General features: G+C 40.1%; 1 protein-coding gene across 4 annotated transcripts in view; it reads left to right on the top strand.

Annotated features, from left to right (window-relative positions):
* Nucleotides 1-21148, top strand: part of LOC134530097 (peroxisomal acyl-coenzyme A oxidase 3) — a 46970-nt gene extending 25822 nt beyond the window's left edge. For all 4 annotated transcript variants that reach the window (XM_063364684.1, XM_063364685.1, XM_063364686.1 and 1 more), the window contains 9 exons: nt 1799-1914; nt 2896-3062; nt 4947-5069; nt 5207-5327; nt 6022-6255; nt 7609-7763; nt 10127-10262; nt 10350-10504; nt 11764-21148. In XM_063364684.1, coding sequence (XP_063220754.1) covers nt 1799-1914; nt 2896-3062; nt 4947-5069; nt 5207-5327; nt 6022-6255; nt 7609-7763; nt 10127-10262; nt 10350-10504; nt 11764-11868 — 1312 coding nt within the window. In that variant the 3' untranslated portion in view covers nt 11869-21148. The remainder of the gene's footprint in view (nt 1-1798; nt 1915-2895; nt 3063-4946; nt 5070-5206; nt 5328-6021; nt 6256-7608; nt 7764-10126; nt 10263-10349; nt 10505-11763) is intronic.
* The last annotated feature ends 1471 nt before the right edge of the window (nt 21149-22619 follow it).

The following is a 22619-nucleotide window of genomic DNA, read 5'->3' as shown; positions in this document are numbered from 1 at the left end:
CTCACTATTTATGTGTTTATGAAACATGATTTTTTTCTGCAATTTAAATTGTAATATACAAAAACGGTATTGAAAATTGAAACAAATATGGCGACACTACAAACTGTCAAGATCTTTATTTTTTTCTTACACTCTACTTAGTTCCTTACAATAGAAAAACGTAACGTAATGGCTTGAAAGCTATTGCACGGCAGGCAGAGAGGAATGACACTAACAGTTTGTATATCTATGACACACATTACATAAAATTAAGATATATTTTTTAACCCGTTTAAAGATTATTTTTTTAGACAAAATATAGCCTATGTCCATCCCCAGGATATAATCTATCTCCGTGCCAAGTTTCATTACGATCCGTTTAGCCGTTCAGCCGGGAAAAGGTAACAGACAGACAGAGTTACTTTCGCATTTATAATATTAGTATTGATAATTGATGTGTGTGTGTATGTTCCGTATGGACTCCTATATGGCAGTACCGATTTTGATGAAATTTTCAGGCAATCTTCAGATTAGTCCAGCAGGTGATCCTGTGAAGTTTGGTAGCAAATGATCAGCATAATTTTTTTTTTTTTGGCAATTTTGTGTCAAATTTTTAATACAAATTGAGATTTTTTTTGTATATTAACAATTAAAAGTGTTATTAAGTTCGCTAGTAACTAAATAAGTTACATATTTAACTAAGGATATAATTTCAACTATTCTTTCTTATATAATTTTGTGTAGAAAAATTCTTGACACCAATTTTTAAAAGGAAGAAATTAAATTTTCTCAGCTTTGGCTAAAAGATTTATTTCTTACTAGTATTTTCGCAAGTAAAAACGTATTTGTAGTTGGTTGATAGACCAGTTGGTAGATAGACCTTGTATATTTTTCTTCTTATGTTGCCTTGCCCTTAAATTAATGAAGTTGCTGCAGGAATATCTGAAATTAGATCCGTAAGGTACATACTGACAACTGAGTGAGTTTGGTAATAGTTCATAAGCAAAGAGAAGATGTGTTGAGTCACAAACACAGTTTTATTCGATAAAGTAAGCAACATTATAGTCAGATTAACAAACATAAACTAGATAGTAAAGCTATTGCTTACGTAACGCTATAGTTTACTAAATTATCAAAGTTAAATCCAGAGTTATTGCTGCTTAGTGCCTCCAACTACTGACAAGCTCTATGGCATACGTAATGCCGTACATGTAGTTCCAAGTCGTGCTGCCTGGCCACAAAATTTAAAGTCTGAAACGGATTTAGAATAACTTCCAACTCTTAAGCGATCCCTTCTGAATACTTTCCATCACCTGCAGTACTCAGTGAAATATTCCATCACCAAATTAAACTTAGTTTGTGATGGTCATAGCAATTTCGGAAGATCCAGCAAGGACGGGCAGCATGAGTTGGAGCGTCGGGGCGGCATTGACACAATCTTCTTCCGGAGGACGACTGCACTCCGTTCTCGAAACCAGGCCCTTGCATACTCATCTTGGGCAGCAATCGAGACAGCCTAGAACATTGTACTACAAACTTCTGGTTGCTCGCGACAATGGTGGTCTTCCGATGACGTCATATCTGTTGTTGATATTAGAGCCTTTTATCATCACAGTGACAATTTTTCCATGGGTGCACAGCAGGTTGCCTATACCACAGGCTTCGGCATCGCCAAAGCAGCAACTAGCGAAACATTCAAGCAAGTTAGTTAGGGGGGAATTCACTTCACACCATAACATACTTGTGTAGCTTAAATGATGTTGCATTTGGAAAGTAAAGAATTGGACAGTGTGATGGAAGGAGTGTTATGCTCTGTTAGGTTCATCATGTTCCAGAATTACAGAATTCCTCGGGAGAACCTGCTGAACAGGTTGTGTGATGTCTCGGTGGAAGGGGAGTACGAGACAAGCTTCACCAATCCTGAACAGCAGCTCGGTGAGTCCCGCACCCCGAAGCTGCTTGCTTGAGGGATCGCGATGGCTGAATGGACGGACGTCATGCAGGGATACCTGAGGGACTGAGGTGGAACTGATGGGTGTACATCACACCCGACTGTAGAAGTACCCCGAGAAAACTACCAGACACCAGCAGCCTCTGAGGTTGTCGCTGTGGTGGGATGTGGCGTGCTGTACCGTGCCCTTGTATCACAGTACTTATTACGCTGTCTCTTATGTTCCATTGAATTTTATATCTATTTTTCAGTGTACCGTATATTTTTTAGTTAGTGAACCTTGTGAGGTGGTGCAACGGCAAGACTTTGGACTCATGTTCCGGAACATCCGAGTTCGAATCTTGGTTAATCCATCCTGATATTGGTTTTTCCTCGGTTCCCTGGTACTACTGCATGCTAAGGGGCCGTTATCAGTTGCTACTGGCGACCTCGCCGGCATGCAGATGTCACCAGTGAGTGCTCTGTGTGGTAGTCGTGTACTCTGGGGCTTATTGTGACGTAGCAAGAGGTAACTCCTGGAGTAACTGGTACTTCAAAGGTACTGAGAGATTACTGTACCTACCATAGTTAGAATTTAAGGTTTATAATTATATTAATTCAAATTAATAAAATACTTTAAATTTTTTTCAGGCTACTCATGCAGAATGAGAAGTTTTATAGCCAAGGAAATTCTATTACATAATGTATAATAAAGGATAAAATGTGTAATCATCATTCAGACTGATTCACAAATAAATTATTGGATTTTTGCATGAAGTAACAGTATGCTTTAGACTGGTGTATAGGTTTATTTAGTAGTTATTTTGGTTTCCTGTGAATTGCAGTAAAAATTAGTTTTTTTTAAACTGATAGCATTTATTGCCTAGTAATACTGTTGTGGTACTGCTGGAATATACATAAAGATTGTGATCATGCTGTGCATTAGCTAGAAACAGGAAGGATTACAAGGGAGTGTTGTCGGGCAGGTGCGGCGCTGGAGAACCTGTCGGCTGGTCGGGTTGGCATCATGCAGGAGAGCGTGAGCAGTCTGTGCAGCGCGGTGACCATCGCGGTGCGCTACTCGGCCGTGCGGCGCCAGTTCGGGCCCGACCCCGACGGGGACGAGCAGCCAATCATAGAGTACCAGCTGCAGGTGTGTTGTGCCGTCCGTGACTTCCCGGGTTCCGTGCTCGGTCCCTTGGCAAGTAGGGCATAGGGGCTTTTCGGTCAGTCGTAAAAGGACAGTTGGAACCACAGAGGAAAAGATCAAGCTGAAAACCAACTTGCATGGTGAATTCTTGTCAGTAAAAATATCAGAACTCGTAGCAAATAATTCTGATTGTAATACACAGTGTAAAGATTTTTTTTTTTTTTAAATGTGAGGAAATCAGCTTCAGACAACCTGTCAGATATTGCCTCTTAATTTTTGACAGAGCTCCAATTCTAATATTGCGTGTCTTTGTAAACCTGCCGCAATGTAAATGTAATTTTTGAAGTTACGTATATACTTCTTTAGGAACGTTATGAAAAAAATGATGAGTGTGAAATTGTGAATTTTTACAGAGCATGCACACCATACAATGAAATTTTCACAGGATGAAAATAAAGGTTACATAAAAAATGGTTGTATACAAATAAAAATTATTTATGTGTTTTAAATCTTATTCTTTGATTGATATTGAATACTGGTCCATAAAATCAAAAACATTTTTTTATTGTGATATTAGTGATAGAAATTGTGTTTATAAACTTTTTCACGTGTATTTTCAAGTGTACCTATTTATACAAGGAAGGTTATGTTCCCATATGTATAACAATGTCAGGTTGCTTGTAAGCTTCCATTGTCGCTGGCAAGGAGTGTCTGTGGAAGGTTTAGTAGACTCCTGGCCGTTTGCGTGGGAGTGTTTGTGAGGTTATGTTCCCGTATGTATAATCTATTAGCATTATAAATTAATACATTATTAATAAATAATTTATGTTAATAAATTAGAATAATCATTTACATTATTTATTGATATTTATTTTTAATTAAAATTATATAGCTTATTTAACTAAATTAAATAATAAAAAATATATACATTTTTATATTTATTATTAGATTTGTGCCGATACGAATCTGCAGAAGTCGATTTTGGTGATATTTAGCTGAATCAGCGTTTCTGCTGATATACTATACGTTTGTTAGTTTTTGGCCGATATTATTGAAAAATTAAAGTGCCTGTCATAACCTAAAATCCACCAGTACTCTTTTCACTTTTCGTACTACTACATACTTTGAACATAATTTCTTAGCTACGTGTGCCAGCCGTACATATCAAACTTAAATATCCTGTGTTTTAATAATGTTCTTGAATCTGATATTTAACTTCAATTGAAACCATTTTTTTACTTTATATTTTTTTGAATCCATACATTTCATAGTTACCTATTATTAAATAATCTTATTTTTATTATGTATTAAATAAATAAATCCATTAGTAAATTTATGTTTCAATAAGCAAATAACAGGTCATAATCAAACAAATGAAATAATCTAAAAATGAGAGTTTTAAATAAGAGAGAGGTTATGTTCCGTTTATAAATTAAAATACATGTGCATTCGCATTGCATGCTTTTCTTAGTGAGTTATTTTCAATAATTTAGTAAATCTATAAAATTTTTTAACCAAAATGTGTTTTCTCCTGTATTGGTTTTGAATTGGTGAATCAGCAACAGTTGTATCGGCATATCAGCAAAATTTTGTGAATCGGTACAGCTATATTTAGTGTTATTGAATACTGAGTTTTTATTTTAAAATTTTAATATGACTGAATTTATACTTTACCAATCATATTTATAATATCACTCCAGACCTTTAATTTCGATTAATTATTTGTATGAAATTAAAGTTATTTTTTCATTATGCCAAGTAAGTATAACTTCTAACATGAATACATAAGTGCATGCACCATTGTTCTCAGTATAATATACTATGTGATTGTGGTTTTAAAAATTCTTGTATTTTTCATAACCAGTATGATTTTTTTTTTATTTTCAGCGGTGGCGATTGTTCCCGTACGTTGCTGCCGCATGTGCTCTAAGGAGTTTCATAGAGTCGTTCACCGACCAGTACCTGGATGGCGTGGAGAAGTCCAACTCTGGCGTGAAGCTGACACATTTGGTGAGTGACAGCTTGGTGGCTGCTTCATTAGTAGTCGGTGAGTGAAGTGGCCTGAAAGATGCTGTCTTGAGAATGTTTTCCTGTGAGCAGCAGGAACTTTGAGGTGCACCGCCGGAACGCGACTGCGGTTGTTTCAGAGCCAGTTGGTGTCGGAGATCCACGCGATGGTGTCGTCCAGCAAGCCCCTCCTCACGTGGACGTGTCTCGCGGCCATCCAGGCGTGCCGGGAGGCTTGTGGCGGACACGGCTACCTCAAGGGTGAGAGCACCGCCTCGCTGCACTCGACACACAGGTGGAGGGTCTACATGCTTCTCAACAGATACCTTGCTCAGAAGTGCATGTTGGTGTTTGCGTAGCCGTCAGCTACACTACAGGTTGAAACTGGGGACATCGCAAGTGGCGGATGCTGCAGGGAACCTGCGCCCCTTCCCCCCCCCCCTCCCCCCCGCATTCCGAGGCTTCGTCGCACAGCGCACCCTTGTACGCTTCTAGTGGCCCCTGATGTCATTGGAGTGGCCACGAGGGTCAAGTGGTCAGGTCGGAACCTGCAAGCGTCGTGGGCCGCCAGGTTTACTCAGAGTACTCCCGTTCCCCCCACCCCTGCATTCTGTCGATGCTTCCGTTCTTCTCGCCGTCTTCAATGACCTTGATGGCAACGAAGCATTCAAGCTCCAATTCATTCAGTGAATCTTACTGAGAGATTAAAACCTAATTAATAAATATTTTAACTCCTGGGGAAACATTTTTTAAAGAATGTTGCCTGAGGTCTGGCGAAGTAGTGGATGGCCTGTGTGACGATGTGCGAGAGCGGTGTGGCGATGTGCGGAACGAGGGCTGTGGCTTGACGTGGCGATGTGCGGGAGCGAGAGCGGTGTGGCGATGTGCCGAACGAGGGCTGTGGCTTGACGTGGCGATGTGCGGGAGCGAGAGCGATGTGTGGCGATGTGCGCAGCGTCGGGGCTCAGCGAGCTGCGCGACGGCCACGACGCCAAGGTCACCTACGAGGGCGACAACAGCGTGCTGATGCAGCAGACCAGCAACTGGCTGCTGCGGCAGTGGGGCCGGGCGGCCGAGGGCGAGGGGGCCAGCTCCCCGCTGGGCTCCGCCAGCTTCCTGGCCTCCGCCGGGCCAATCCTCCGCTCCCGGTTCCGCGGCAGCTCCGTCGCGGACGTGCTGAGCCACTCGTGTGAGCCCGCCTGCCCGTGTGCTGACCAGTGTCAACTAGATTCATGATGGAAATACATGTCTTAAGAAAATACTCTCTTAACATTTTTTTATTTTGAATTTTCAATTTTGTAAGCAAGTATAAACTGAGGAAAGGTTCTGAAGTGTTGGGTCGAAACCAAATAGTCTTGATTATAAATCTTGAGTTCTCATTTCCAAGAGTACTTCGATTCTACTCCTCGAATCCAAATGTAGGTGTCAAAGGGTCAAAAGTGTAATAATATTCAAGAAATTAAAAAAAATATGAAAAATGATGTTGAAACAGTCGGCCATTTTAATCTTGGTTACACTAATTTTCCAGTATCAATACATAGTGTAATTTTAATAATACAGTTGCGTATCAAATGTTGAATGTTTTGGGAAATGTTGAGAGCATAACATATGAAGTAAAATATACATTAACCTAGAAAACTTCAGACTTGTCAGTGCTAAATTTTTGAATTCACTATATTTACTCCAATATATAGTGAATTCAAAAATTCAATATATTTCTTAGGATCTTTTTCCTGGAATCTCCAATCTTTCAAATACTATCATTGTGAAGGTTTGAGGATTTATTTGAGTCTATACCCAATATAATACATTTTTTTGTGTCAAAAATGATCCTTAAGTGCTATACAAACATCCTCAGAGCTTTGCAGCTGGTGGCAGATTCCTACAAACATTTCTTTGATATCTTTTGTAGAGATAAATAATGTCCTTTTAACATCAAAGGTGCTCGCATTCAAATATCTGAAATTCCTTTTCTTAAATATTTTCCTTCAATTTTTTCCCCCTCGAATATCAAATTTTTGGAATACTGAAGGTATTGAGGTGTTTGAAAGTTAGGTTACTATATAAACCTGAAACCTGGAAGATATGCACTTTTATGTTTACAGACTATGTGTTAGCTAGGGACAGACTTAAATGGGCTTGGCTCTTCTCACTTGCATAGCCTCGCGACTTTGGGCGGAGTGGAGTAGAGGTGGAATAGTGATTCTAGGGGGAAGTGAAGGGGTGGATAGGAGTATTCCGAGGAAACACTAGTTCGTCACGTTTTCTCCTTTGTAAAAATTCAAGTTTTGTTGATGAACAGTTTTAAATAAAATTCTCCCCCTCCCCCTAGAAAAATAAGATTACATGACTGTGAAGTTGTCATTGTGATGAAAAGTAATCACTGGTAATGCTCCTTTAGAAGTGTCTAGCTCTGTACAATATGGCACCGTGTTACAAGTACAGGCAGTAGAGCGTGGGTATTGGTTCAGTAGGTACTGCAGATGTGTTTGTGCCTGCATTGAGAGTTGGAAGTAGTGCATGATGCCTGTGTGTTGTGCAGTTGTTTCGTCAGCGTATCGCTGGCTGCTGTGCTGGCTGTTGCGGGACACTGATGCCAGCTTCAAGCACTTCGAAGAGAAGCTGGGGAACCGCTTCACTGCCAGAAGCAACGTCCAGGTGTTCCGTGCTCGCACCTTATCCATAGCATACGCCGAGGTTAGCACCTTAACCTATCCTAGCACTATTTCAAATTGAAGTTATCATTGAAAAGAGAATTTATTTTATATTTATTTTATATTTATTTTATTCAGTTTTATAGTGTTCAAAATTTACGCCCCTCAGTAGCACGGCAGGGTTTCCCTCGGCCAGCCGGGCTCCAATGCATCAGGGCTTCCCGCTGCTTCACTACACCCTGTTTCGATAGGGCATAAGGCATACACACACACGAAGACGTCGGGTATCCTGTAGTCATGGTCATTGGCCCTCTATCCTCCATGGTCAGCGATGTGCTCGCCCCAAACTTGAATTTCCCCGGGCCAAGTTATTTCAGCTGGGGTTGCCATTGTTGGAGTGGTCGAGAGTATCGGGTGCAGTTTGGACGGTCCTAACCAAATTTACAATAATTTAAAAATTAAACTCCAGGGGGCAAAAGGCACACTAAACATTTTAAAAATAACTACAAGAACACTGGTGATAGTACTTGAGACAAGATAACATCAGTATTATTTACAGAGAGCAAGCTGGGACCATAGTCCGCCGGTTGGTTTATTGTTTATCAGTCTTTGGATCGTGGATGAGATATGAGCACTCTTGCTACATGTGACTGAATGTCTGTTTGTATAACTGCTCTCTTGCTTTGTTTACTTGTTAGTGACATGTGACTCAAGAGTACATAAAAAAAAATACAAGGAAGACTGCATTCGGCACTCTTGCATAATGCCGCGTTGATAGATCTTCACAAGACAGACGCTTCTAATCAAAGGGAGGAAGACTACGCATAGGGTATGCCGGAATCACTTTATTACTGCTAGAATTTACGGTCTCCCTACTTTCTTGCAGGGGACCCGGCTAGGAAATAGGCTGATGCCGTGATGAGACAAGTGAAACATAGGAAAGACAATACTACTTAACTGAATGACGTGAGTTACAATATTAATTAAAGCTGTTTAAAAGAAAAGTCAATATTTACAATGGCTTGTTGTCTAGGAAAATTCCGTTGCTCCTAAAGAGGGATTCTAGCACTCTGCACTCTGTTGCACTCCACTTCCCACTAGGTATTTTCACAGCAGGTGGCAACCGTGGTAAGACTACCACAAGAAGTCTGTAACACTTAGTGGGCAGTGGCCTTGGGGGCACTGCACAGTGTCTGTGGCCGGCAGGAGGCTCTTGGGCAGCGTGCACAGTGTGTGTCACTGTACCTGGCATCTTGGCTGGTCTGTAGGCTTCTGTGGAATCCCGTGGGTCCCGAGCTGCCGGGCTCTCCATAGGCTGTGTGGCAAGTCGGGGGCAGAGCTGGCTGGGCCGCGGGTCCTTCTGGTGGCACACTATTCGGGACTCGAGGTTGGTCCTCACTGCAGGCTCGAGACAGTGCCACTCTGCTGGCCGGGATGTGCCAGCTTTTGCAAGATGCTTGGCTGGGTTGCTTCCCGATCCAGCTGTTCCTCTCGTGGGATGGCATCCCGGGAGGCCTTGTCTGGTTCGCCCAGAATCAGCGGCCGGTGTTCCCTTCCCGGGGTCTGCTTGCCGTTCTGTAGCTGTGGGACTACACCTGTGGACAGCTAGTTGAAGACGTCCACAGAGATTCTCCCTGGGTGCTTCCACCCAGGGCACCTTGTTTCTTCCGGTGCTGGCCACAGTCTACAAGACACTGATTCTTGACCAGCCATGGTAGTCCTAGAATTACCTCGTCTCCCAGATGACAAGGAATTTATTATCTTCTGTCCCTGCTGCGGTGGTGATCTGGCCGAGCAGAGGGTGGGGTCGGTGGGCTGATTTCGGTTGCAGCGTTTTGGTGTGAGAAATTTTGACTGCATAAAATTCCCAGTGGCTACATTGTTGAGGACGGCTGGGAACTTTCTACAAGGCTGACAACAGGGCAGTTGCTCTTCTCGACCATGGTTGGCAATTGGTTTCCCCTCTGAAGGCAGTTTCTGTGGTTTCTGCTGTGTCCCGGTGGCCATCTTGGATTGGTAGACTGGACAGAGCCAGCAGTGCTACAGTTCTGTGGTAGTCTGCAGTTGGTTAGTGGTGTGGTGGAGCTTCTGGCAGTTTAGGGCGTCTGGTTGTCCTGACAGATGTTACGGGCCCGCTCGACCAGTTCCTCCAGTACTCTCAGGAAGGGCACATCGGCCCAGTGATGAGGGTGGGCTCCTCTCCATCGGTGCAGCTGGGTTTTGAGGCAGGTGAACATCTCAGCCTCTTCATTTGCTGCCTGGATCCTTAGTCAGCTGGGCGATGAGTTGATCGATCACCGATTGTCCTGGGCTTTCAGAAATTATGTTTCATTGAAGTTGTTTGAAATGAAGGTATGATTTATTATAAAATTGCATTTATGACAGTTTTCATTGATTCTGTTGCAGCACAACGTCCTGGAGTATTTTTGGAAGAGGTGCGAGTGTCCGAAGTTGGAGCCCAGTATCCGTGCCGTGCTGGAGAAGTGGTACTTGCTGTACGGCCTGTGGTGTCTGGACAAGCATCTGGTCATCTTCTACCAAGGTAACGCGGCGGCCGGCGCTCGGCACCGTGCGTGCGTGGCCTCGGTGGGAGCGGCGACGGCTGAGCTGGCGTGTGGTCTGCCCCCAGGGGAGTACGCGCAGGGCCCCGCCCTCGCAGACCTGGTGGGCCGGGCCGTGCTGGAGCTGTGCGAGCAGTTGAAGCCCGAGGCAGTGGCGACTGTGGACGCGCTGTCTCCGCCGGACTTCGCCCTCAACTCTGTGCTGGGCCGGTCTGACGGCAAGGTGGGACCGACAACCTTCCTGAGAACACTCATCACAGTGTCTCCGTATAATGTCTTCTTGAAATGAGAAATTTGATTTAAAACAATTTCATGTAGTGGAATGGAACCAGCTATTGTTGTTGTGTTTATAGGTTTGAAATTATTATTAATATATTATCGTGAGCAACTGCTGAATCTCTGGTGTCCCTAGTTTGTTCATTCAATGGCATCACTTTGGCAGTGAATGAGCTGCAGCTTGTGTAGAGGTTGAATCCTTCACCAAAATTAAATTAAAGACCCAGTTAAACGTCTCATGTTTATGGGTCCCTCGCCCTCTCAGCTAATGTCGCACTTCCCTTAGCTCGGAACTTGTCGCGGCACTCGCGCGTACCCTTCGCTGAACTCTTGCCTCGTTCCTCGCGGAACTCTCGCAGAACTCACGGCACTCACCGTCACGAGACACTGTCGCCAAAACTCTCAGCACTCCTCGCGGAACTCCTCGCAGGACACGCGGCAAACCCCGCGGAACTCTGTAGCCAAAACTGTCGCGGAGGCCGGCGTCGCTGCTTAGGTAGTCTTGTGGCACCCTTCTGGAACTGACGAGAGCAGCTGTGTTACGAGTCGCGTCATCCCGGGCCGACCTGACGCCCTGAGCGTCGAGGCGGGACGACTAGCGGGGAGCACGGGGCGGGGGGAGGGGTAGCGACGTCTCTTGTGATTCGGCCAGGCAAGTGTGGCATGCCTCACCTCAGTGGCAGTGCGGGGCAGCCAGTCAGCTCCGAACCAGGCGCACGTCGTGGTACTGTCTGTGTTCGTAACACAGAAGATTATAAGGAGAATATGTATCATAATTGTTGCAATACCAGTATACATTTTTTAAAACTTGAAATTACTGTTTACTGCAACCATTTTAGTACACCAAATATATTCTAGGGTAGTTTCACTATTATATAGTTTCATTTGACACACCAATGCGTTTGGTATGTCCCCTAATTTTTATAAAAGTGACTACACACAGGTTTATGTTCGTACACGTGGGTCCGGTATCTTCCTGCGCGCTTCGTAAAAATTCACTCATCATTTTTCCATAATGTGCTTATTTATAGTAAAGAAGTATGACTTCAAAAATGTTTAGATAAGCCTAAATGTACTTCCTGTAAAAATATGCTTTTGCACGTAAATCATCATATTACATATACTTATGTGTACATTTTGTATGTGTTTGGGTTGTAGGCATGGAGACTTGTGCAGCTGTGGGTAACAGTGTGTTTGCTCTTGTAGGTGTACGACAACCTGCAGGCTGCCTTCTTCCGCAGCCCCGGAGCCTTCGACAGGCCTTCGTGGTGGAAGGAGCTCATCCTGAAACCACAAGTCTCAAAGCTGTAGCGATGCTAGTCCGTTAGTTACACGTGCTGTGGAGCTGTTCTTTCTCAGATGACTATTTTTTATTTTTTAAATCTGTAGAAAGTGTAAATGAAACAAGAGTACTTGTGCTACAACATTTTTGTTAGAACTGGAAATTTGCATGTTCAAGAGACCACGTCATGGCAGGCCTAACTCTGTCCTCCACCAATAACCAAGCTTCTTAATAGTAACTTATCTTTCAGTGAATCACTAATCACTCGTACCTGGCACATAGTCATTCTGCATGCTTCTACAATTTGCTGGAAACATGAATAGTGTTGTTTGTATTAAAATTTTTTCAAAAAAATTTCCAGAGTGACTGTAAAGATAAAACTATAACGTTTCTTATGAATAACTGCAGTAAAGTTTTTACCAGAGTATACTGCGACTCTGAATATATGCGACCCAAAACTTTTTGTTGAGAGTCTAGGAAAACAAATGTTTGTAGAGGAGACCACAGTTGAATACAAAGCACTTAATTTTATTAAAAATTAAATATGTAATAAAATTTAAATAATGAACCTAGGCCAATATAAATTAGTTTGTCAAACACTAAACAATAATTTTTACATTAACACTTCTTTTACATAGATATATTAACAAAGTTTGTTATGATGCTGGTTAGAACAATCATTTACTGCAATGCTGCTGCTGCTACTATTGCTGACACTGCCTTTATCTTCATCTTGTCAGCAGAGATTGTCTCCAGTGCCGTTATTTATCATATTTTTAGCCTCAGGTGTCAGATGTCCCCGAAATGCATGAAAACCAACATGCCCCTTGTCTTCAGAAGTGCATCCGTGTGCCGATTACACACCAGTCGTCCCGTGACTCGCAGCTTCTCACTTCCAGTCGTGCGCACTGTGATGGTCTTAACACCTTTTGTTTCAACGGTACTGTTGATGGGCATGTCGAAATACACTCCAGTTTTGTCAGCGCTGAAATTTACCGTGTTTTATCGCACAATGGTTGTACGCGCGTAATTGTCGCAACCATATATTAGGCTGTCAAAATTGGGATAAATAAACTTCTTGCGTAAACGTCGCATGATGTTTTTGGTCCCGCTAGTAGATGCCGAGCGCTTTGTGTAGGTATATTTTCCGTATAAAACGATGTATTTTAAAGTAGAAATCTAATATTTATTCGGTCATTACCACTTACTTAATAAATTAACGGAAAAATACAAAGTTGTTTGACGTGTAAATTTTCTTATAAAGATGTTTTTAAACGTTATTTCCTTTACCTGATTGTTTGCGTTACCGCGGCGTACCGCTTATAAAAATGTAGCCAGCGTTTCATTCATGTTTGGTTATGTTGCTTCCCGTATAGAGCGCGCGCACGTAGTCAAATATCAATATCTCGCCGAGTGCATACAACGCGCGCTCTCTGTCAGGTGCCGAGTTAACTACATTTGATAGCCCGCCTTCTTTCGTGGCAAGTGTGTACTACAACACGTTAGTTCACGTCAGATTCAAGTGGCTTGCGTTCACGTTAGAGTTTTGGTTTTTCTATTTAAAGTTGAAGAATGGTTTTTGTTGAAGTAATTATTAATATAGATTGTTTGGTGTGCTCTTCTATACTCCACCTTTTTTTAAATAAACGTACTTTCCATGAACAGGTTTTTTTTTATGAATATCTTTACCTAACAAAACAATTTTTTTCCGCATATTGGTTGCACCCCTAATTTTCAAACTTGATTTTAGAATTAAATGTGCGACGATTATACGAGAAAACACGGTAATCAATTGCTCTTGGAAATCTTTTGGCAGTTTTTTCGCTAGATGTGTTCTGCGCTGCAAACAAAAACCGTAACGGCACATCATTCTTACGCACTAACCTGTGCAGTAGTCCAAGGAAATCTCAATTCACGAGCAATATCTTGGGCTTTTAATTTTACGTCTCCTCTCTTCTCTTTGATGAAATTTACCATGCAGGTTTCAATATCAGAGAACCGTCCCTTTCTTTTGAATTCTTTCCTTAAACGATTTGCATTCTTGGGACGAAGCATATCTGCCCTCCAATTACGCACATTGCTTTCAGTAACATATTTACGAGCAGCTTTGCAGTTGTTGGTTTGAATTGCGTGATTTGCCACTATAATCTTAAAGTTAACATTGTAACTTCGTTTTGGTATTTTGGTACTTTTGACATTTTAAATTGTCAACTTCTACGCCTCTCTACAGTATACATTTTATAAAAAATTTCACTTTCCTACAATGCAAAACAAAGCAGAAGCAACCAAACAAACGACAATCACTTCAAATACTGACCCAAGCGCTGACTAGTAGCACTGTTACTTCACGTTTTGGCCATATCGCTGGGGCCAGCCGTGTCCTTGACACAGATGTCTCGCCGCGTCGATCTGTTTCAAAACATTCTTCTAGCAGCAAACATGTAGGTTTGTGATTATACTGCGACCCTCACTTTCAGTTTCAGCAGTTTTGATAAAAATCATCACATTATATTTAGGTAAATATGGTATAACTATTGAGACATAATTTACATTTATGTGTATATTATTTTTATAGCTTTACAAAATGATAAAAAATAATTGGCTTTGCAAGTATAGTTTTAAATAAAATACTTATTTTTCATAATGTTTGACTTTCTGGATAGTAATTATCTCAATCAGAAATATTCATAACCCCCGGTGCAATTTTTGATGGACAGTTGCACATGGTTGGCCGGCATGCAACATAGCCTCTTGGGTTTTCATTTTAGAACTGCTGATTACTTGGAACTGTGTTTGAATGTTGTTTGTTGAAAAGAAAATAAGTTAGTATTAAATAGCTGTATCTGTTGTAGGAAATTGCTTTACATCACATTTTCAAGTGCTTAGGCTTTGTGTATAACTGCATGGACATGAACTGTGTTTTTAAAATTTAAAGAATGTCATTTATTACATAATTATTATTAAAAGTATTTAAAATTTGTATTTTCATATAAAAGTAATGTTGAACTGGTTCATAAAACAAGATTTTCGTACTGACGTGTCCGGGGGTTTCGTTATCGGATAGATGTTAGAATTAATGGGTGCCACCGTGCATAGGGGCACAACCCGATGGAGACTCGGTATGGGATCGTGGCGTCGCCCATGTGAGGTTTGATGCGTAACCCCTCCTCCTACCCGAATCTCCTGGACTCGGTCGGCTCTCAGCTTCGAGGATGTTTCAATCAGTGATGCAGTGGCTCTCGTGGCATCCCACAAGCCATGAGGCCGTGAGGTAGGCAAGACTGAGATTCATTACAGGCGGCTCGACACACTCCCTCGGGCAATGGTTACAATACTACAATACAGAATTAAACTGGGAAAAGCCTTGCGGCACGATCGGTTTACGAAGGTTCAAACCAAAACAGAATGTTCGCTGTGATGACGCAAATTCCGGTGAGCTGATTTAAATACAAATTAATTATGCAGTCACGCCCTCGAGGTAGGCTCTGAGATAAACATGAGTGATCACACACAGCGCACACACAAACACACGTGTGTCGCCGGTGGGGCGTTCTAAATGCAGTAAGGAGAGGTATTGGAAGTGATGGCATGTCAGGCTCAGATGGTCGTAGCCCTGGGCAGCGTCAATACAAAGGTCCACGTATATTTTTAAAATATGAAAATTCTAAAATCTTCAACCTACTACAGTTAATTTAAGTGATGATGTTTCAGATGTGTAGTAATTGTGTAATTATGTAAATGGTGTGTTTTCCTTCTAAAATACAACATTCCTCATTTGTAATATTGTACTGTCATGTGTACAAGTTCGATGCTCAAGGCATGCACAGTCTTTTCATCGGTCGGTAATACATCTTTGTGGGATTTTAGCATGAAATTTTTATTTTTGAGGTGTCCAAATGGTTTAAATTTGGCCCTAGCATGACTTGTAAAAAATGTTAAATAGTATGTGTGTTCTAATTGACATTAGTACTGTAAGTTGGTGACTTACTATGGGCAGTTTGGTTCTGTTCTTTGGAGAAACTGATAGGTATTTCAAGATAGTTTGAAAATATTTTTTGATAGCCCTGAATTCTCACCCAACATTCCTGACATGAGTAACGTGGTTATGTTTCTGGTATCCACAAGTTTCTTTTAACATACGTATCTATTTAGTTCTTTACTACAAATAAACATTTTTTTACAAGTAAACAATGTAAAATTGTTTAAATAAGTTATGTCAACAACATAGAAAAAAAATCTTTTCAGATAAATAATTTAGTCTAGTAAGTTAAAGAAAGAAGGCTTCAAAGTATGCCTTGCCCAGTCATAACTTTTTTTTTACAACCAGCTGAAATCCTGGCTTTGTCAGAGCTTTACCCAGAGTGGAGAGGTTTCATTTAGGGGGGTGGGAGAATTCTTTTGAAATCACATGTAGGTAGATGTGTTCTTATTTTGAACATAAAGTTTGCAAAACTTCATCAAGAAGTACCAAAATAGGGGTGGGAAAGAAAAAAAGGGGGTGTTTTTTCTAAACCTGTTGTACACAATAACCTTCCTCTTGTTTTGCAAAATTACATCAGGTTGATAGTAAAACTATATTTGAGTAAAAACGAACCCACAGACACTCTTCGGTATACTAGGCGCAATATAACTCCGAGCTTGAGCTACGTCACACATGAGGAGTGTTGACTGCAACACGTGTGGGGGGTCAGGTGGATGAGGAGGGGGTATAAGCAGATACGGCGACCTTGCACAGCAGGTAGAGAAAAGCAGAAAACATTGACCACTTACCACTGACGTTCCAAGCACTACCTCAGTTCTTCAACGCCACTGACTGTTCCATCCGAAGAGAGTGATGTGTAAACGTCACTGCTGTCACTGTTTGCATCACCTAACTGAACAATCGCTTTATCAATTTCAATGTCAAAACGCACATCCTTATCCCAGTATTCGTTCTCGAGTGTCTTGACGTGATTGCAAATCGGTATCCAATCTTCTGGACCCATTCGGTTAAATATTTCCTCGCAAAGGTTTTTTACATTTGCCAAATTGCAAGTAACATTTCTTGAAGCGACTTCTCCTTTAACTTTAGCCCACATGCTTTCTATTGGATTCAAATCCGGATGATAAGAGGGCAGACGAAGTAATGTGTGGCCACTATTTACCAATAGTCTGTCTGCCGAGTACTGCACTTGCGAAGGTTTGTGCTTCTTTATGAGGTTATACAAGTTTGGTTTGAGCATGTCGCTAGTAAAGGAAATATTCTCCTTACTTAACCACTGCTGCATTTCCAATTTTGTCGAGCTGGAGGTAGGCGTTTTATTTATTTTTACATTGTGATAGGGAGCATTATCTATCACAACACTGTTTGGTGGAAGATTTTGTATTAATTGTTCGGTGAGCCATTTTTCATATTGTTTGTACAGTCGTGCGAGACACACCCGTGCATTAGCTGTTCTCAGCTGTGCTTTCTCTAGTGAAATGGAGGGTTCTTGCAATCGCGCTTCATTTTCCATAAACTGCAGAACGTTATAGACGATTTCCCGCGCCTGCGAGTGCAGTTTTTTACTCTTAACTTTTGACAACACTGGAGGCATTTTATGTATAAAGTTGTACTTTACTGAAGTACTGCACTACATATGTAACACTGGCTCTGAACAAAAGTGATACACTACATGCATACAAACCTCAGATCCAAACTGTAAACGAAAACGTTTAGTAAGTACCAACGTATTCGTCGGATTTCACCGAAAGACTAAGTTTTCACTCTGTGCAGTAGCGTGTAGCCCCTGTTATCAAGTTACGCATTATCTCTCACTGCCACGCTACGTCTGCCTTCTCCAGTGCCGGGACTCACATACACACAACGATTTTCTAACCGTCACCCAGGCTCGGAGTTATGTTGCGTCTAGTGTATGTATGTCAATAATATTTATGGTGTTTAACTACTTGAACTTACCATGTTTTGTGTGTAAATAGGGTTGTATTAAATATACTGTCAATACATGTTTTACAAACTAGAGTACAAAATGAACTTGAAACATTTTATTTGGAATATTAATTGTATGAACCTGTATAAACGTTTTGAGCCCAGAACAACTAGGGACAAGATACATGGTGAATTGTGATGAATACAAAATAAAACCAAAAATCATGCCAATAAACAGCCTAACACCACAATAGCACCAACATTTAAGTTATATCATGTGATGAAGCAGCATTTAATTAAAACTTAATTCAAATCACAAAATTTTTTTGTTGCAAATATTGATGTTTTGAAATTCAAGGAATGTCATGATTATATTTGGACAAAAATTGTACCAAAGTGCATGGATCATAAAAATTAATTTTTTGTTTTATTGTGAATCTTTTATTGAATCATTTTTAAACCACAAATGCTCACCCTTTTGTTTTATTCTGATTACGTGTTTCAGACTCATTTATTACAAATAATTTTATCATATAAATGCTAAATACAAATACACTGTTTTGGTGGAGTAAGTATTATATTTATAAAACTAAAAAAATTAACACCAAAATCTTGTCTATAATAATAATAATGCATTTTATCTACAGTATTTTTCACAGTACTGTAGTTTACCATTTAAAACAAATAGTGTGTACTATAAATATAGTATGTAACTATGTATTTGTTGTAAACGCATAAGTGTGCCGATGAAGTAGTTTATGTTTTACTGTAAATTTAAAGTTCTTTTAAGATATTTATTGAATGTATTTATTACCAAACTCCAGTGTGACATTGTCATTGGGCATAATTAAAGCAGCTCTTTTAAGCACTGTTTGTGTGTGTGTGTGTGTGTAACATTTGTCACATCTCAAAGTTCTGTCAGTATTTTTGCACTAGTATGTTTACCAGCAATTTCTTGACTCATACAAAAATGCTGAGGGTTATAGTTATTAAATTAGTTTTTTTTTTTTACCAATAGTAGATTAAAAGCTTTTTTTTTTTAGTACACTGAATTTATAGTGACCCTTGTACAGCTTGAACACAAGGTGTGTGTGTGTGTGTTTGTTGTGTCCAGAAGAACAATGTGATCTTGCCACATTTACTTACAAGGTGTGTTCACGTTCACAGGAAGATTGTTATTATTGTCGTTGTTTAGGGAAAATATATGTCTTTTACAACTGTTAGATGCTAGAAAATATTTTTATTGCAATATTTAAAATATATTTTGTATGTATATTGTAAAGTGTGAAGACCTGAGTGTTGAACTGTTGTGCATTTTCAGTACAGATTTTGCATTGCATTTTGTTGCTACCTAATTTTGCTAACTTCGAAACTTCCAGTAAATGGAACCTTTTCTTGAAAGGAGAAATTAGGGCAGGTTGGATTCGTGGGCCCGCTAGCTAATGGCTGTCCTTGTATCCAGGTTACTTTGCTACACGCTAATGATTAGAGATGGTGATTTATAGCTTTTAAAATAATAACATTTAGCATTTTGAATTTGAAATTTAGCATTTTGTAGCATTTTAAAAAACAAGATTTAGCCAATTCTCTCATTTTACATTACTGAAGAAAAGTATATTTTTAAAAAGCATTAAATAATACACATATTATTAACAACCACAGAAATAAAGATCTAACACAACTACAAAGATAGCCTATCTTGGCAGGTTTCCAAACAACTTTTTAGCACTTATGAGTGCAATAAATTGAATACTTACAATTACAATAAATATTTTTTAGCCGTGTTCATGGCCATAGTTGATGTAGAGTGCACAAATAATGTTAATTGAAACTTGTTTTTTTCAATTTTCGCCTTCTTTTGGTTTTCGATCATGCCAGAAACCGTTGCTTGCCGTTTTACTGACTTTTTTTCTTCATCCGATTTCTCGGTGAATATTTTTTTTGCAGCCTGACGTCCCTCAGATTTAATGTGCTTTTCAAGTACATCTTTTTTTTCCACTCCAGACGGCGATTACATAAATTGCACATTAAAATATTTGTATCACTTTCGTAGAACTGTTCATTTTTGTATTCGTTTATGCGATCGCGAATGGAAATTACGTTTCGTCCCATTTTTACCATGAGAAATAACAGTATACAACACATTCACGAGTATGCACGTATTTGTAAACACCACCTTCCACAGACTACACAAGAATGCGGCTTTCACGTGAAACACAGCCAGAAAATGGGCGCGGTGAAGCAGAGATGTCGCAATATGGTGGCCTAAAAACTTGTACTCTGCAAGATGACGGACACTCTTCCAGCTAGTTGTTCTTTGCTTTGTTTACAATCGCGAGTTACGGATGGCCATTTTTCATTTAATATTTACGAACAATAGTGTTTAGAATGACGTGACAATAAGATACGCCATAAAATGATGGTTTCTTTTGATACTGAACTGAAACTAAATACAATCGGTAAATAAATTTTGTAGAGTGAAGACGAATCTACGTTTTTTACCTTGTTTTCGCATTTATCTCGGAATAGTCTAGATTTCGCATTTTATAGCGGGAAAAAATATAATTTAGCATATTTTCGCATCTATTTCGCGAAAACGAAAACTCACCATCCCTACTAATGATGCTTATTTAATAAACGTAGCTGTATGTTGTGATACTTGTAACGTCAGTTACGTTGTGTGTTGATGGGAGCGGGGGACTTGTTACGCTCGGCGCTGTAGGCTGGTGATTGTCATAGCTGCTTTCTTAGGCCTTCTGCAGCAGGTTATATTCACCACTACTTACTTGTCTAGTTTCAGAGCAATAATAGTTCTTTATTTGTGTTTAAAATGGTAAGAATGCACAAAATTTCGGGCTGCTGTTAATTTTTTTGGTTTTATCGTGATTGACGTATTTGATTGTGTGTAGGAGTCTAGCGCTAGTCTTTCCGAACCCGCCATAACACAAACACAACACTTTATTAATGATTTTACTTGGTTCACTAAATTGGTCTTCTCGCAAAATTTTAACTTCATGATTCATTTACACCAAAGGCAAGATCCCACAAAAATAAATAGTCCAACAACAATCATTACCAACTATTTTCATATTTATTAGTCAACCTGTATAAGGTACAGTACTGTACATGGAAAAGGTTCTGTTTGACCTGTAAATTTTTGCTTAGCGATGTTGTGATTTGCAAAGTATGCAAGTAATTCAATAAATATTATAATATCAGATTTTTAAGAATTGTTTTTAGTTTTTTTTTGTATGTCATTTCGTTAGAATTATTGTGTGTTTTGGCATAAGATGTTTAGTGTGAAGAACAGTATTTGTCATACTACATTCCGAAAGTGGTTGTGTTCAGTTTGCAAAAATGGATATTCCGTGTTATTAAAATTTTTGCTGTTGAAACTCAAAGGGATTGCAATTTTGTTACCCTGATAAACCTGTGAGGACCTAACTGTCACACACTTCCTCCCAACTGTCCAGCTGGGCTCGGCTAACTGCCCCTGAGAGCAGTGTGCTCATGTGCTCATGTGCTCATGTGCTCCTTCCACTCCTGGAGCTGTCCCTTAGCATCGTTCTGTCGGCTCCCAGAGTCCAGCGACACCACCTTCACTCTCCCTTAACATTCACTTAGTTCCCTGAACCTGCGTGCAAAACCGATTGCAGTAGGTCGTCGTATTGCGGATAATATATCCGTGTGTGCACTCCCTACCGACAGGCTACGGACAAGAAAAACGTGATCACGTTCTTGGGACAGTTACGTGGTGTATACTAGTTCTGAGTGCAATCTGTTGGCTATGTTGAGCAGTGCATGCACAGTTTATATATTAGTAGGTAGTCTTGAATATATCAAAGTTGTGTGTGTTGTCCTGCTGACAGTGTTCTAATCAGTAGTTGCACTTTTTAAAACTGTGGCTGGACTGCGTAATAGTGTTAGACGTACAGGGTTTTGCTCCATAATTGATTTTTAATCACTAGTGTGAAATCATAAATACTCATACTTCAGTGCCTGCAGACCTGTGTGAATTCTAGTTTTTTGATGCGAAACATATCAAATTGAACTGTGAATATTGTTGACAAGCAGTATAACTCTTTATTTTATAAAATACAGAATTGAAGTAAAAAAAAAAATCAATTAACGTTTGTAATTTCTGAAGTGATTAAGTGGTTTAACCAATCAGGCCCCTGTATAACATTTTTCAATACAAATTATTAAATAATATGCATTATATTAATATTGAGCATTCATAAAAGCAAATAGAGTTCTTTTTTTTTAATAACTAACTTTGTTAAAGCAACACGGGAAGCCTACAACTCACGTAGTATCGGTTCCCTGCAAGAATTTCTGAAGATTTCCGAAGTTTTGCGTTTTGGTATAAACGCCACTTCAGCCGCGAAATCAGAAGTTTCCAATGAAAACAAGCATGTTGTGACTGACCTAACCTAACCCAACCCTTCGATTTTTTTAAGTGTTTACACACGTGAGTGCAGAAAAAAAATCTGAAGTTGCACGAACGTGGTAGGGAACCGAAACTACTTGAGTTGTAGGCTTCCCAAGCAACACACAACACAATTTTTTTTTTTTCTTTCATGAGTGACTCAGACTTCCAACATTTCAAAGCTTTGCATCAGAACCAAAACTTCAAATGAAGTAGCAAATTTCCTGGTGAAGTCAAATCGAACATTAAAAAAGATCTTTGATTTGCCGAGTGGAAGCTTCGCCCAGGCCTAAGTGCCTGCAGCCCAGGCTGATATTGTTGCTCAGCGAGCGGACAAGTAAGACGTTAGGATCGTAAAAGTGGTAACAACCTCAGCATGCCCATTTTTATAAGCAGTAACCAAAAAAAAAAACTTTGAAAACATAATTTCAGGGTCATAGATT

The sequence above is a fragment of the Bacillus rossius genome, chromosome 3 (genome assembly GCF_032445375.1).
Source record: "Bacillus rossius redtenbacheri isolate Brsri chromosome 3, Brsri_v3, whole genome shotgun sequence".
Lineage (NCBI taxonomy): Eukaryota > Metazoa > Arthropoda > Insecta > Phasmatodea > Bacillidae > Bacillus > Bacillus rossius.
The sequence above is the reverse complement of the archived record's forward strand: the minus strand, read 5'-3'. Positions and strand labels throughout refer to the sequence as shown.